This window comes from Notolepis coatsorum, assembly GCF_963971535.1.
Source record: "Notolepis coatsorum genome assembly, chromosome: 20".
Lineage (NCBI taxonomy): Eukaryota > Metazoa > Chordata > Actinopteri > Aulopiformes > Paralepididae > Notolepis > Notolepis coatsorum.
This window is the reverse complement of record NC_140184.1, coordinates 40,689,675-40,703,674: the sequence shown is the minus strand read 5'-3', so window position 1 is coordinate 40,703,674 and position 14,000 is coordinate 40,689,675. Positions and strand designations below refer to the sequence as shown.

At 43.1% G+C, this 14,000-nt stretch overlaps 1 protein-coding gene across 1 annotated transcript; it reads left to right on the top strand.

Moving 5' to 3' along the window:
• Positions 1–300: 300 nt before the first annotated feature.
• slc35c1 (solute carrier family 35 member C1) lies at positions 301–12,236 on the top strand. Its single transcript, XM_084337158.1, has 3 exons — positions 301–399; positions 1,002–1,513; positions 9,269–12,236. Exons 1-3 carry the CDS (start codon positions 311–313, stop codon positions 9,841–9,843), a joined length of 1,176 nt encoding a protein of 391 aa, XP_084193284.1. The 5' UTR covers positions 301–310; the 3' UTR covers positions 9,844–12,236.
• Positions 12,237–14,000: the final 1,764 nt, after the last annotated feature.

Sequence of the window (14,000 nt, the reverse complement as noted above, 5' to 3'; positions counted from 1 at the left end):
TATTTAACACAGTCTCTAGACTCGACACTGAAGCCATTACAGCTGATCTCAAGTCGGGAACATTCCTTTAATTTATGTTTTGAGCTGAATAGAATTGACTCAGTTTTGTAGGGTGTAAGGTGCATGAAAAGTTCTTTCAGCATGCGCAATAGTCGCGCCCCGAAGCCCCGCCCAGACGTTGGGCTTGCGGCTCTGCAGATATCCCCTATTGCTGCATATCAGGAAAAACAAGTTAAGTGAGTGAAATTTAAATCCTGCCATTACTGTAGCCTCAGGAAGGAGGAGCTAGGCATAGAACTATGCCGGAGACATGCATTTCCTTCCTTATTGTCAGTGTCAAGTCTCTTGTGGATACAGGACGTACAGTTTTGTCAAATGTCTAAAAGATAAAATAACCAGGTAAGATTTTTTTTACAAGAACATTTAAGTTACATTATTCAAATTAGCATTTTTGTGTGGTGTAGGTTGATTAGAAGGATATGAGGAAATGTTGGCTAATAGGTCTACTGTAATACTATAGGTTAATTTGAACTGAAAACAGAAAACCTAAACATTTTCACAAGGAAAGCAGTTTGCTCACTTATTCGACATGATTCCCACGATCTCGTTAAAAAACGACTGAAGCACTCAGACCAGGAAGTAGTAATGTGTAGGGAAAGACAGGGGGACCCGTAGACGAAGAAGGGTAGTTGCTAGATCCCACGCCCCGGAAGACAATGTTTACATGTATTTAGTTATTTGTAGCTAGTGGGATTGGTTAAGGTTAGGGGTAGGTTTAAATAAACACACTTTTAGGTTAAAGTTATGTTGACGACATGTGGCTTTTGCAGCTTGGCCAAAACGTGACGACACGGCCAGTAAAACGCCGATGTGATCTAGCATCAACCTAGAAGAAGAGAGGACTCGGCTTGTATCCGTATCCGTTGTGTTTTTGGCGATGCCGTAACAATGTAGCCAAAATGTACACATTTTAACCCATATTTGTTTTTCACAATGAACAGGATACAACTGAAGCGTTCGAGGATCCTAAGAATGGCGCTCGCCGGTTCGGACTCGATGGACCAAGAGGGTCGGGAAGAGACGTTTCTATTCCGAGCTATCAGAATAGCAGCGGTGGTTGTACTGTATTGGACCATTTCAATTACAATGGTGTTCCTCAATAATTATTTGCTGGACAACCGCGACTTGGACGCACCATTATTTGTGACATTTTACCAGTGCTTCGTGACTGTGGGACTATGTTGGGTCCTTCAATTACTGTCCGGTTTGTGTCCTACAGTAATCAACTTTCCCCCTCTCAAATTTGATCTGAAGACCTCCCGGGAGGTGCTACCATTGTCCGTTGTGTTCATTAGCATGATCACGTTCAACAACCTGTGCCTGAAACATGTAGGAGTCGCTTTCTACACGGTCGGCCGATCTCTTAGCACAGTTTTTAACGTGCTTTTATCATATATAATCATTGGACAGAGCACATCCTTAAAAGCCATACTGTGCTGTGGAGTCATTCTCGGTAAGTTACTTTTAGAATGTTTGTTTGTTTATTTTAAATGTTTCTCTTTTGGACGTGGAATCTATGCTATTCTTAATGAGGAATCTCGTTAGTTATGAGGTCAGGCAGCAGGTTGCCACCCTGCTGCATCAAATGTCAACTTGAATTCACCTTTCCTTTTGATTGGACAATTTTCTCTTTGACGTATGTGCGGGGTGTGTCCTTGTACGAGCCCTCTTTGTACTACAAGTCTGTCTGCTTGTGTGTAAATTATAATTTTGAATTTGAATTTTACAATTGAACAAATAGTCAAGACTCGGGCGGAGTGTTAAAAGCAGGGGCGCGAGAAGTCCGCGGGGAGTGGGGGTGCTGAGATATCGATCGTTTTTTATTAATTTTTTTTTTTTATATAATTTTTTTTTTATATAAAATATTATATAATTATACTTGTAGTTGTATTGTCTGCGAGACATCGCCACCACGCAACACGTCAAAATGCTCGCTATCTGCAAACAGCTCCACATGTCTGTCAGTCATAACCAACACTCTCGTTCACTAGGATACTATGATGAATTGAAAATGGGGGACGGTCCCTGATGTAAACAAGACGAAAGTCTTTCTCTGGTCTGCATCCCCTTAACAATTGTATGTATTGAGCTGTACTGTACTGTACCCATTCTGCAATCTGTTAATAAACTTTTCAATCAAACTTTTCAATCAAAACAGCTGCCCAACTCCGCGCTCTGAGCGTTCTGATGCACACATCACAGCCCAGCTTACCCCATCTGGCTGTTGTGCCCTCTGTGTCACTGTCGCAACAACAATAGCTGCAGGAGCGATAATAATAATAACACACATTACCTTTTCCGAAGACGGTAAAACACAGAAGGTGGTCTTGCGTTCAGGAGTGGTGGAAATAAACTCCTTCATGACAACATGAATGTCCAGTGAGTCCAGAATATCCGGATGCATATGCTGCAGCAAATCCACGTTATTATTATTAAAGAAATCAGATGAGACATTTCTTTTGAGACACAAGTAAACACACTCTCCACTTCAGACAGTCCTCCCTCTCTGCAATTCGTTCCCGCATACAACATCGCCGACAGATATATTCCTTTACTGCGAATTGTCCCAAAACAAAAACTATTCCAGGCCGCTATTTATTTTACCAACGGATTTCCAGTTCCGCGTTGACGCTTCCAGGCCGCGTCTATTCGAATCCCAACCGGTTCATGAGTCGGCTACACGCTGTTTTAATAACACTGCATTATCGAGACAGCGCCCCTATGGATCTGGCAATGAATTCCAAGAATAGGGTAAATCTGCAGTGCCGTTCCGCTCTATGACATTGAGTAGCGTCGGTATTCCAATGGAATAAAGGCCAAAACCACCTTGCAGTTGCAGTTACCCTCCCCGCCAGCAGGGGGTGCTGGAGCACCCGTCGCACCCCCACTTGGCGCGTCCTTGGTTAAAAGTGCTATAGATAGAGCGGTCAGGTAGCGGAGATTGCGTTCGTCACCAACACCGGAGAATCCAGCTCACAGCTCCGGCGTTGTCACCAGCTTGGCTAGCCGTTCACACTAATACAACTGGCTGTATTAGAGGGTGGGAAAGCTGGCGGGGTGGGTCCGGGTCGTTGTAAACAGCGACTCCTACAGTTCGGTCGGGGCGCCTGCTCAGCGCGGATAGGATCTAAGGGGGGTAGTGTGATCCTTCCACACGTTACACCATCTCAGTGAGAGTCCGCGCTGCCAGGTGAAAAGAAGCGGTTGATTGGCTAGACGTGTGTCGGAGGAAGCACGTGATAGCCTCCACTCTCCCAGACCGACTGTGGGGGGTAAGTGCGCAGCGACCAGGAAGCCTATTGCTTATTAACAGCGGAGCAGTGCTGCCGTTGCTTCCGCGTTTTCCCTGATTGGCTGCGACACGCCCCGCGGCAGGCGCGGCAACCGCAGAGCGGAGCGGCAGAGTGGAGCTCTTCCGCGGAGCGGAGCGGCAGAGCTTGCGGCATTATGTAACCGCCCTAATCCGCCATGATTTTCATTCGAAGCTCAGCTCACCTGGCAGCGCTGCGGTCCGTTGTTGACAAGTTCGAATCCCATCAAATTTTTTTTTTTACATGTATTCTTTCGCCGGTTAAGGTTAGGCATGGTTAAGGTTAACACTTTAACTGCCGGGAAACGCTTTACAGCGTCATTCCCGGCCATGCTCAAGTTGCCGAAGGACGCTGTACAGCGTCTTTAATATCAATATTTCAATAATCTGTGATCGGATTCATATTTCCCCTCCGCTGGCCTGAGATCCACCAGGAGGACCCACTGAGCTCTCTGGCGGTTCAGGAGCGCCATCTGGTGGCCGATCGGCGCAATCGCCAAACAGGAAGTGCTGTGGAGGTTGTGCTGGTCGGCCATATTACTTCCGGGCACTCGGTACATGTCCCGGGACTCTGGCTCGTCACAATATAATAGCGATCCATTGCCAATAACTCGATAAACAACATGATTTGGACGTATATAGTATTATACAAGCTGGAAATGGTTCATCAGGATAAACATCCCATAATCGAAAACGGTCTACACCACGCTGATCGTCCAACGGCGCGAGAAAGATCCGGTAAGATCCAGCGTTATTTTCTAACGTATTCCATATAAACTGTTATGATGAACATATGACCCACACTAGATGAATGATATAACGCTGCCCACGGAATTATAAACGATCCCCCGCCCATCCGGTCATCATCAGATCATACGTAGATCATTATAGAAGTACGTCCAATTGAAATTTTTTATATCGCCCCGATTGCCATCAAACTGTATTTCATCATCAATATAATGCATTTGGGGCTATAGATCACATTCTGGAGAAAGCTGCAGAAAGAGATGAAAACATACTTATACATTAGACCATACTTTACTATGAATATGTGAATGAAAAAGTTGAACGTTGCTACACAATGAACAATACATATAGGACTTTGAATGGGCCCTAATAATGGCAATGTAGCAATATAATTTAAAAAGTTATAGCCATGCAAAGAAGGGGTACTTCTCCATAGACAAATAGAGCCGGCAACCTATGGTATATAATGAACCCATGGCACCCATAGTGTTAAGGTTAAGGTTAGGCATTGTTTCGGAGTTGGTTAAGGTTAGAACGGTTAAGTTTAGGCGCTGTTAAGGAGCTGGTTAGAGTTTGTCTTAGAGAATGGCAATATTCTTTCTATGGTTAAGGTTAGGCATGGTTATGGTTAAGGTTAGGCATTGTTTCGGAGTTGGTTAAGGTTAGAACGGTTAAGTTTAGGCGCTGTTAAGGAGCTGGTTAAGGTTAGCGTTTGTCTTAGAGAATGGCAATAGACAGCCTATTTCCGCATTGCCGCTCTCTCGCGCTGCCGCGGTCACATGGTCAAATTGTCACATTCTTGCACTCCTCCGCTGTTAAAAAGCAACACGCGACCAGGAAGGGGATTGGGAATTGGCATAACTACTAACATTGGGATGGGAGAAAATCGGAGGAAAAAGGAGGGGGGAAAAGATTAATAAAAAAAAAAAAAAGTGCTATAGATAAATAAAGTAGAGTAATAAAAGTATTGCCCCCCCCCCCCAAAATAATATTGATTAATTTATAATTTAAAAAAATTTGGCGGGTCCAAAATTAATGTTTACATATTGCCTGCATTTATTTTATCCCCTCCCTACTTCCCATTTTCCCACGTGGAATGCACCTGATTGGATAAATGACATGCTGCCGGTGCAACATCTAGTGGCTGAATGTTATCTATAGCACCTTTTTTAAAGTTTGCATTCATAACTTTCAGAATCTGATGTGAAGGAAAACATCCAAATAAACATACTTGAAAAAGCACCTTAGTTGGCTGTGTAAATTTATACAAGCGTGAATCCGCAATAGCTGCAACCATGTATGCACAGTCAGGCATCCATACATGCATGCATTCAAAGACGCACACCTTCACACACACACACACACACTTGACCTCCATGCCAAGGACAACCAACAGAACGAGCTGTAACAACCATGCAAGCAAGCATGTATTTCAATTCAAGAAAGTCGATTGACTCAAAAGTTAGCTAATGTTAGTTAACATAATCGATAGTGTTTGATGCTATAAGGTACCGTTAGCTATCTGACAATTATACTTTTAAATTGACAAGCATCATTGTATAATTCATGGCACAATTCAAAGGAGATCTTTACAGCAGAACTCTGCCAAGTCCAGTGATGCCTCCCGCAAGTCATCATCAAACCTTTATTTGAATAGGCAGGTTAATTAAGAACAAGTTCTTATTTTCAATAAGTATCTAGACAAACTGTTAAGTTATGTATGGGGGTGTGGTGTAGGCCTGCCGCGATAAGCAATAAATCGATTAATCGGCGCGATAATTCAAATGAATGCAATGATTTTGACGGGCGCGATTAATTGCTATTTGCTCGTTTGTTTTAATGAGGCGGAACCAGTACCTGTTGTCAGTCACTCTCCGTGTGGGGGGCCGCTGGCCTTACTACAGAGCACAGCACGGGAGCTCCGTGGGGCAACGCCACATAGCTTAACTACATTTCTCAATAGTGTTGCTCCTTTTAACCAAGTAGCGTTATTTGTAGTGTAACGTTAGCTATTTTTAGACCCAAGTAGTTACTCGCTACTGCCCGGAGAAACTGGACTGCTAAATAAAGATTAAAGATCTAGCGTTCATTGATGCTCATTCAATGCTAACAACATTAGCTAAATAGCTAACAAACGAAATACAACGTATAGCATAGCTACAACACAGAATAACGTTAATACAATTACATGCATCATTGTTTACAATGAACGGGTGGTCAAAGGACTGGACACGGGGACAAGTTAAACATGAATTAATTTATTATAACAGGTAATCGAGTTGCGCTCTCGTGCCTACGCACCACGGCTATTCTATTATATACGGCTTTGATGCTTCCTCCTCATCGTTGATTGCCTGTAGTAGCTGCATCTAACGTTAGTAGCTAACGTTAAAACTAACCTAAAGTTAGTCGTTCACCAACAATCTCAACATTTGTTTTATCATTAGCTCAAAAACACAGAACCGGACGAGACAAGTTGGCTGCTAGGATAATAACAACAATACTTCCGCTCCGGTCGGTGGGCTTCAAAATAAAAGTCTAAAACACCGGAAAAGACGGAGCGGTGGGCTTCAAAATAAAAGTCTAAAACACCGGAAAATACGTTTATTTTGTACAGCGTTTTCCTCCACGAGTACTCGAGTACATCATGTGATCAATTGATCTGGATTATTTTTGCCCATCCCTAGTTTATCTTGTGCTCAAGTCTCCATTCCAATAGAGACAGAGGGCTTGTTTCCAGTTTCAGTTTGTTTTATAATAAACAATCAAACTGAGCATTTTTTTATTTAGGATATTTAAAATGTCTTTCAATGTTAAATAAAAGTTTATTGCACTTTGAAACGGTGTCCTTGCATTATTATGCTATTATCATTATATTGGTGAATTTTTTAAAGAAAATTGAGAACTTTTGGGAAATACATTTATCCAAAAAAAATCTCTAACCGGTCGCAATAATATCGCTTGTCGCGATATTTTCCGGGGCAATTAATCGCCCAGCAAAATGTGTTATCGTGGCAGGCCTAGGTGTGGCTAATGTATAGGGGGCAGGGCTAACCCACACCAATGAAAAACGAAGGTTATCCTATAACCCTAGTTACATGAGTTCTTGTAAGCGTTCTGCTCTAGTAGTGGGATAACCTCATTGTCACCTATTGTGACCTTGAAAGCTTCAGCTACATGCAGGCGTCGGCAGGGGTGTTGGCAACGGCCCGGGGCCCCAATTGCGCCGGGGCGTCGAAGAGAAATTCCCCCGCCCCCTCCATATAATCTTCAGTCTCAATCAGATGCAATGGAGAGGAAATGGGGGGACCTCCCTCCGGTGCCAGCTCTTCCGCAGAACCGAACGCCTCCGGTCTCGCGTACTCTACTCTCTCGCCAGACCAACCGCTACATTCGCTCACCACTGAATGGCGGGAGCGAGCAGAAGCGGAGAGTTTGCGCCGCAAATCATCCGCCATCAAAGAGGCCGCGCCCGGGCTGGTCAGGGGCCTCCCGATGGGGACGCCGGAGCCGGAGGGCCTCCTCATTGAAGAGGGGCGCACCACGGCCTCCGGGCGGTGTGCACCCAGCTCCGCTTGCCGCCGGGGCTCACCCTCTCACCACGAACGTGGGAGAAAGGAACCCCCTCTGCGCACGGAGGAGGTTGCGACGGAGAATCGCTGGTGGAGCCCTGAAAAATATTTCCGAGGTCCCGATGGCATCTTCTTAATAAAAAGTAGCAACACAAAAAACCTAATCTAAAGCTTAACACTTATATACCGAAAAACACTTCCCGAAGTGAAAGATGAGGGAAGGAAAAAGCACGGTCACACCCCTCGCTTATATACATGGGCCGGAGTAGGCGTGGCCGGACAAGTGAAGGTGCATGTAGCGGAAGCTTTCAAGGTCACAATAGGTGACAATGAGCTCATCCCACTAGAGCAGAATGGGAGCAAGAACGAAATGTAACTACTCTCCTGGGTCCAATGACACCTCCTGCAAGTCTCTATGAGAAATGGTTCATTAGTTATGAACGGAGACATGGCAAAATTGTGTCTTTGTCTATCTAGTATGCGATTGTGTGTTTGTGTGTGTGTATGTCCTGGACCTTGCCCATTGATCGAGCTTTCCACAAGGTTTGTTACATAAATCCATTTAGGACTTTTTGTTCTAGGCCACTCCCACTGCCACACACCCTCTTTGCCAATTGGTATGAACAGTTAATCAGTTGTCCTTTGGGTCATGATCAACCTTTCCACAACATCATGTGCCAGTCTGTTAAGCCATGTGGAATTTCTCCGCCTTTTTGCAATAGGCCACTCTCACTGCCCCCTTTTAGACCTGTCACGTCTGTCATCATTTTCCCTGCCCAAATAAGGGAGGGGACCTTGAGCCCGAATGTTCGAACGTTCGTTCGTTACGTTGGCAGAATTCTAAATCAAAATTCGAATTATTTATTTTTAATAAAAATAAAAAAAAACTATATGTATTCATTCTGTTTAAACCAATGGGGTTTTTCCTTCAAAGTTGCAGATAAAGATTAGGCTACAGTACACTACTATTATACTAGTATTAAAAAAAACTGCTGAGTTAATATTCATTAAAGAAAGTTGATTTAATAAAAAAGAGACTCATTTAATCAGATTAATCACTTTATTCAAATTGAGGATTTGATTTGAGGATATGTTAAAAAATAAAAAACTTTATTTTGAATTTGAATTTTTTTAAATGTTCGGAAAAACCCTGACGAAGTTCGAATCCCAAAAACAGGCTTCGGGGACAGCCTTAGCACCTTCAGCATGAGAAAATGAATGGGTTATTATTAAACTAGCTTTGTCTGTGGTACACACAGGCTCTTTACCGTGAACAACGTCTTCTAATATACATTTCTTTTTCTGATAAAAGGATTTTCAATTTCAGATTCTGACAATGTGAAGGAAAATATCCACATAAACATCCTTGAATATCACCTTCTAGTCGGCTGTAGATTTTTTGGCATACACTTTCAAATGTTTACTGAGAAATAATGTGCAGTCTAGACTAGTTACTCAAACATTTGATTCTATTGCAGGAGCCAAACCACCTAATAGTCTTACATGCAATTTTCTAGAATCCATGCTGGGCGACAAACCAATCATTTAAAAAACCATATTTTGTGCCTTTTTTCCCCAGGAGGGTTCTGGCTTGGCGTGGACCAGGAAAGTGTGGCGGGCTCCCTCTCCTGGACAGGCGTCTTCTTCGGGGTCCTGGCCAGTGCCTTCGTCTCCCTCAACGCCATCTACACCAAGAAGGTGATGTCCGCGGTGGACGGTAACATCTGGAAGCTTTCCTTCTACAACAATGTCAACGCATGCGTCCTCTTCCTGCCGCTCATGATCGTCTTCGGCGAGTTCCCTCGTCTCGCCAGCTTCAGTCGTCTCGGCGACCTGAACTTCTGGGGCATGATGACTGTGGGGGGAGTGTTCGGCTTCGCCATCGGCTACGTCACGGGCCTCCAGATCAAGTACACCAGCCCGCTCACTCACAACGTCTCGGGGACGGCGAAGGCCTGCGCGCAGACCGTCATTGCCGTGGTCTTTAACGCCTCCAGTAAGAGTTACCTCTGGTGGACCAGTAACATGATGGTCCTCGTCGGCTCCTCCGCCTACACTTGGGTCAAAAGTCTGGAGATGAAGAGGGTGCAAGTCACCCTGGATACGGCCAAGGAGAAGCTGCTGCCGGGGGAGAAGAGCGACGAAGGAGTCTGAACTGTCTGCTTGGAAAAGAGGTTATTGTGCTTGTTAACCCATTATGGGAAAGTCCAGTCAATACGTTGTATTCAGTTTCACTATTGTTGGGCTGCAGAGATTCTGATTGGGTTGAATGGTGGTATGATTTTATACAGTTTGACGTTGTTCGGGTTAAGGCTTTTGCCTCATACTGATGCCTTTTTATATTGTAAATAACTTATTCACATCCATCGTATGCCTTTTTAGAGCTAGTTTGACAATTATTTTGAGATAGTTTCTTTCTTTATGGTTTGGTGTTGAGTACAAATTGTATTTTCGGTTCACCGGGAGGTCATAAAATGTATTGTCTTACAGGAATGAAAGAGGACTTTGGGTCGATGTGATGAGTACAAGAAATGCTAGTGTGATGTGGTTGACCCCTTGGTGTAAATTCTTACCAGGTGTAAGACCAAACCAACCTGACATGGCCAGTCTAGACCAGGTGTAAGACCAAACCAACCTGACATGGCCAGTCTAGACCAGGTGTAAGACCAAACCAACCTGACATGGCCAGTCTGCGTGAATATTAAAGGAAACCAACTTGTGTTCAGCGTTTCCCTGATTGGCCACGTGACCGCCCTGCGCCAGAGAGGACGCGCATGCGCATGAGGCTCCCCCAGGTGCTCTGACTGAGAGGTGCTCGTTGGTTCATGCCTCGTTGTTGGTTAATTATACATTATGCTCCGCGAAATAAAGAGAGCTGCGTATTAATCAGTCGGCAGCCTCCAGAAACAAATCATGCTTTTCTGCTGCCAGTAAGAAGACCATTGTACAATAATCCACAATTATGTCTATTTGATTATGGTGAAATTATGTACATGCATGTGCCTCCCTCCACCTCAAAGCCCATCCACGCTGTGTATCATAGAGCACTGGGTTTTATCACTGGAGATATAAAGAGAGCTTATTATTAATCAGTCAGCATCAGACGTTACAAACGCGAAATAACATTATACATTATGCTCTGAAAGCCCATCCACGCTGTGTATCATAGAGCACTGGGTTTTATCACTGGAGATATAAAGAGAGCTTATTATTAATCAGTCAGCATCAGACGTTACAAACGCGAAATAACATTATACATTATGCTCCGCGAAATAAAGAGAGCTGCGTATTAATCAGTCAGCAGCCTCCAGCGGGCGAAATGGCCTCCACTGATGTTATGACGTTACAAACGGGCGAAATAAGATTATACATTATGCTCCGCGAAATAACATTATACACTCTGCTGCCACGTTAGCCGCGCGCTTCATTCATTTAATTTAGGACCTTGCAGGGACCTCTGCTGCCGCGTTCGCGGCAAAAGGGGGCGGGGGGTCGTGGCCAATCAGAGAAAAGCTGAACACAAGTTGGTTGCCTTTAATATTCACGCGGCCAGTCTAGACCAGGTGTAAGACCAAACCAACCTGACATGGCCAGTCTAGACCAGGTGTAAGACCAAACCAACCTGACATGGCCAGTCTATACTAGGTGTTAAGACCAAACCAACCTGACATGGCCAGTCTAGACCAGGTGTAAGACCAAACCAACCTGACATGGCCAGTCTAGACCAGGTGCTAAGACCAAACAAACCTGACATGGCCAGTCTATACTAGGTGTTAAGGCCAAGATGGGGCAGCCATAGCATGCATTGTGTTCAGAGGGGTAAGTGTAACACAATAAAGTTGTTGTGATAATATAGTTGGTTCCTTTTTTAAATTGCAGCTTGGATGGGACAGTAGTATGTGGTCCCATGATGCTCGTAAGCAGAGGGTTCATGGTTTGAATCTGGAGATTTGGAAGTGCCTGTCAGTGACCATCATTATACTAGCATCCTTATGCATCTATCTCCCTGACACCCATCCTTTACTAGTTTTATAGTATACAGGTCATCATATCCAGTGATGTCAAATTAGATTGTAAAACATACTGCTTTTATACACAATGAGTGTATTGTGATTTATATTTTTATATTGTGAGTTATTCAGCTGCTTAAAGAACCAGCACAATGAAAATATTGTTTAACAGAAGTCATGTCAATATAAAGTTACCCAAAATGTGTATAGCCATGAGTATGGAAACATGACAAAATATTATACCAAATTATGGAATTACACATGGAGTAAGGGCACGCCATTCCTATAATCTCTGAGGTGCATTAAAGCTGCTCATGGTGGGCCAACACCTGTTAAGGTAATTTATGTGGATGTTTAATTTAATTAGGCAGTTAACTGTTGGCCCATGGGTCTGTTTCCTGGATATTAATTAAGCCTTCACTAAGGCTATATTGATATCTACTCAATTTACATCTTGAGAGAGAAAATAACATGCCAGTTACTGTACAACTGGCATTCACATCATGATTATGCCTTCACCCCTCATAAATAAAACATTAAAACACATTGTTTTGTCATAATGTTTAGGTATATACATAGCACAACATTTGGCAAACATGGCCTTGCAGATTTTTTTCAGAGCATTTTCTTCTGCCTGTGTTCAGTGTGGTTAATATCAGTAGGCTTACTGTATACCTAGGGTTTACACTTTACAGGCAGGAAGTTAGGCTTACATACAGTATGAGTGGCTCACTGTATGTAGGAGCTAAAAAACTACTTTGCATATTATTTGTATATGTATGTGCTGTTGCTTGCTCAGTATTTTGGTCGGCAATAACAAGTGATTATAGTCAAGTAACTTAAAGGGGACATATTGTGGAAAGTTTGTTTTGCCTAGTCTTTGTATTGATTTGGCAGTTACAATGTTATTTAGGTACTGGGGGGGGGGGGGGGGGTGACAGACAGGGCTGTCCTAATTAACTAACTAATAGTCATAGGATTTTTTAAATAATCCACAAATCTGTACAACTTGAGTTTTCCACATGCAATAATGCTGAAGAACCTCTTTAAATCTAGTGCTTACCAGAAATGTGTTTATAATTTTTCAGGAACCTACTCATTCAGCATGTCAAAAAGCATAAACATTTACTAACAAAGTCTTGGTACAGATGAATGGACTATGAGGGGGCGACCTAGACATAGTAGATAGTTCTTCCCATTTTGGCAGAGTTTGCTGTCTTCATATTAACAGGCCTAAACAAGCTAAGAATTATTGCCATTTGTGATGTCACAACACAATAGTGATTCTACTTATACCAAGTTCATGAATGCTTTTACATTTGCTATTCTTCACTGTTCTAAACACTGTCTGGTGGGACATTCCCGGGGAAATCATCCGGTGCACAGGAACTAAGTGACGTGTCTTTACATAACCAGCGGCAACAGCAGTTTAGAATGAATAGAAGACGTAACTCAGTAGTTTGCCATTTTCCAGCTGGAAAGTCATTCAATATAGTGCAATAATGCAACAATAGATACATTAATAAAAAATCTGGATCTTACGGATTGGCACTTTAACATATTGTTTTCGATAAAGAAATAAATGTGTTAAGCCTCCTATGACAGGATACTATCAGCAAGGAGTAGCACATGGGCCTTTGTAAAGTTAAGTGCATAAATTAAAAGTGTTGTTATGTTGGTCTCTTAGTGTGCTGCTTTTGGGCGTTAAATAAAAAGTAGACTGGTAAGGTGTGTCATTACTAAACTGAACATGTGTGATACTTAGTGGAAGATGTTCAGAATGTGTGAAGCTTTTATAAATTAAACCAAAAATGTAAAGAATTGTCAATTAATTTGAACCTTTGATGTAGGCTAAATCCCTGAACATACAAGAAACTGACTGGTTGTTACTTTCTTTGAAGAGACACTAGGTGGCACCAAGAAGACAACAAAACTGCAGCTCATCACATTTAGTTACTGTAGTTATCTAACTGACACTTTATACCCAGGATCCTCATATATGGCTGAGAGGTGGGGTGCCATTATCTGATACCGCAGCGGCATACCTTAAACTTTGTATGGTGTTGCAACTTTACAATAGTGGGTTTGTATAGGCTACAAGTACAAATTATATATAATACTGCAGTACATGTGGTTAATGAATCCAGGTCCATTCTATTCTCTCGTTGTGCTGAAGAATAATCAAAGACATTTAATGTTTCCCCAGCAGAGGACCAGCATGTAATGTGTGTCCCCAGCAGAGGGCGCTGCTCTGAGCGGTCCTATTCAAGCCCTAGCCAGCACAACCTTATTTGATCCTAC

Bases quoted from the DNA above. Each gene is read 5' to 3' on its own strand.
- slc35c1 (XM_084337158.1), top strand. From the start codon at position 311: ATGCATTTCCTTCCTTATTGTCAGTGTCAAGTCTCTTGTGGATACAGG. The intron at 400-1,001 runs GTAAGATTTTTT...CACAATGAACAG, and splicing joins CTAAAAGATAAAATAACCAG to GATACAACTGAAGCGTTCGA. The intron at 1,514-9,268 runs GTAAGTTACTTT...TTTTTTCCCCAG, and splicing joins GTGCTGTGGAGTCATTCTCG to GAGGGTTCTGGCTTGGCGTG.